The sequence below is a fragment of the Aplysia californica genome, unplaced genomic scaffold (genome assembly GCF_000002075.1).
Source record: "Aplysia californica isolate F4 #8 unplaced genomic scaffold, AplCal3.0 scaffold01445, whole genome shotgun sequence".
In the NCBI taxonomy this organism is placed as follows: Eukaryota; Metazoa; Mollusca; class Gastropoda; order Aplysiida; family Aplysiidae; genus Aplysia; species Aplysia californica.
Genome location: NW_004798715.1, coordinates 12,875 through 14,157, shown reverse-complemented (window position 1 = coordinate 14,157; position 1,283 = coordinate 12,875). Strand labels below are relative to the sequence as shown.

At 45.2% G+C, this 1,283-nt stretch overlaps 1 protein-coding gene across 1 annotated transcript in view; it reads right to left on the bottom strand.

Annotated features, from left to right (window-relative positions):
- LOC101848490 overlaps positions 1-1,283 on the bottom strand; it is a gene marked incomplete at both ends in the record, with an annotated part of 5,861 nt that overhangs the window by 1,951 nt on the left and 2,627 nt on the right. Inside the window, 2 exon segments of the mRNA XM_005112854.2 lie at positions 276-419; positions 1,087-1,253. Of these exon segments, the coding sequence (XP_005112911.2) occupies positions 276-419; positions 1,087-1,253 (311 nt within the window).

The following is a 1,283-nucleotide window of genomic DNA, read 5'->3' as shown; positions in this document are numbered from 1 at the left end:
ACTTGGTGGTCCAAAATCGATAAAAGTAAACTTCGGCCGCCACCCGGGCAGAATTAAAAATTTCCTACCAAATGAAAATGGTTAAAATGTGCTCCCGTACGCTCATATGACCTTAAGCAGTTGCGAGCGTCGTAAAACACTTACAAAAAGAAAAACAAAAACAAAAACCCAACAAACCAAATGTTAAGGGCAGACAACTGTCGGACTCACCTCCCACTTTTCCACTACTCTAAGGACACAAGGACAAACACAGGGGCGACAACTGTTGACCTCACCTCCCACCACGCCGTAGGTCAGAATGAGGACAGTGACGTTTGGGCTGAAGGCACTGACCATGAACGCTCCTCCGGCCACCACACTGCCCACGATGATCACCAGGCGGCATCCGAACCTGTTGGTCAAGGCGCTGACCAGTGGGCCTGGGGACGGGTCAAAGTTCAGATTCTGTTGGGTTTTTTTTACTTTTGAAGGGCGTAGTGGACACACAGCTCGTATGTCAAACTGCAGGCTACGGGGCTATATTGTGGCAAATTTTGAACAATCAAACGCGTCAGAAACACGATACAAATTTGCATCGTTCATAAATTTGCATATTTCATAGTTTAAAGTTTCACCTAGCGAAAATTAAATGAAAAAAATCCATAGGAATAATGAGGCTACGTTTTCTTCCAGCACCCCAAAAACTTACATTTTTGTGCCTTTTATCAACTTTTTTCGTAAAAACCGCACAGAAATATGATTTTAAACGATCCTTAAAGGCATTGAAACAAAGTAAAAATTGATAAAAATTGCAAAACCAGTGGACAAATTGTAGTGTGTTCCATTTCATTATTTTGGCACACGCCTGACCTGAATTCACTATGTTGCCTCTCATTTACTTTTTCTACAGCACAAATCCACGACTTTTCAAAAGTAAGGGCGTTCAAATTCAACTTCTGTTTTTACCCAACAACCACGAGGGAGATGCCGACAAGCAGAGACATCAGTCTGCCCCATACCTTTACTACCGATGTTAATATCACAAATCTATGACTAATAACCCCTCAAAATAAGGGAGTTCAAAGTTCAAGTTCTATTTTTACCCACCAACCATAAGGTAGATGCCGACTTGCATGGAGGAGGCCAGGGCGATGGTGCTCTTAGGTGCCTGGAAGGCGCGCTGAAGCTCTCCCAGGAACAGGCCGAAAGTATACGTCACGCCGTCCACTATCAGACTGGCCATCAGGGCCGATACCACCACCACCCAGCCCCAGCTGTGGCCGGCGGGAGGTGTGGGAGGGTGG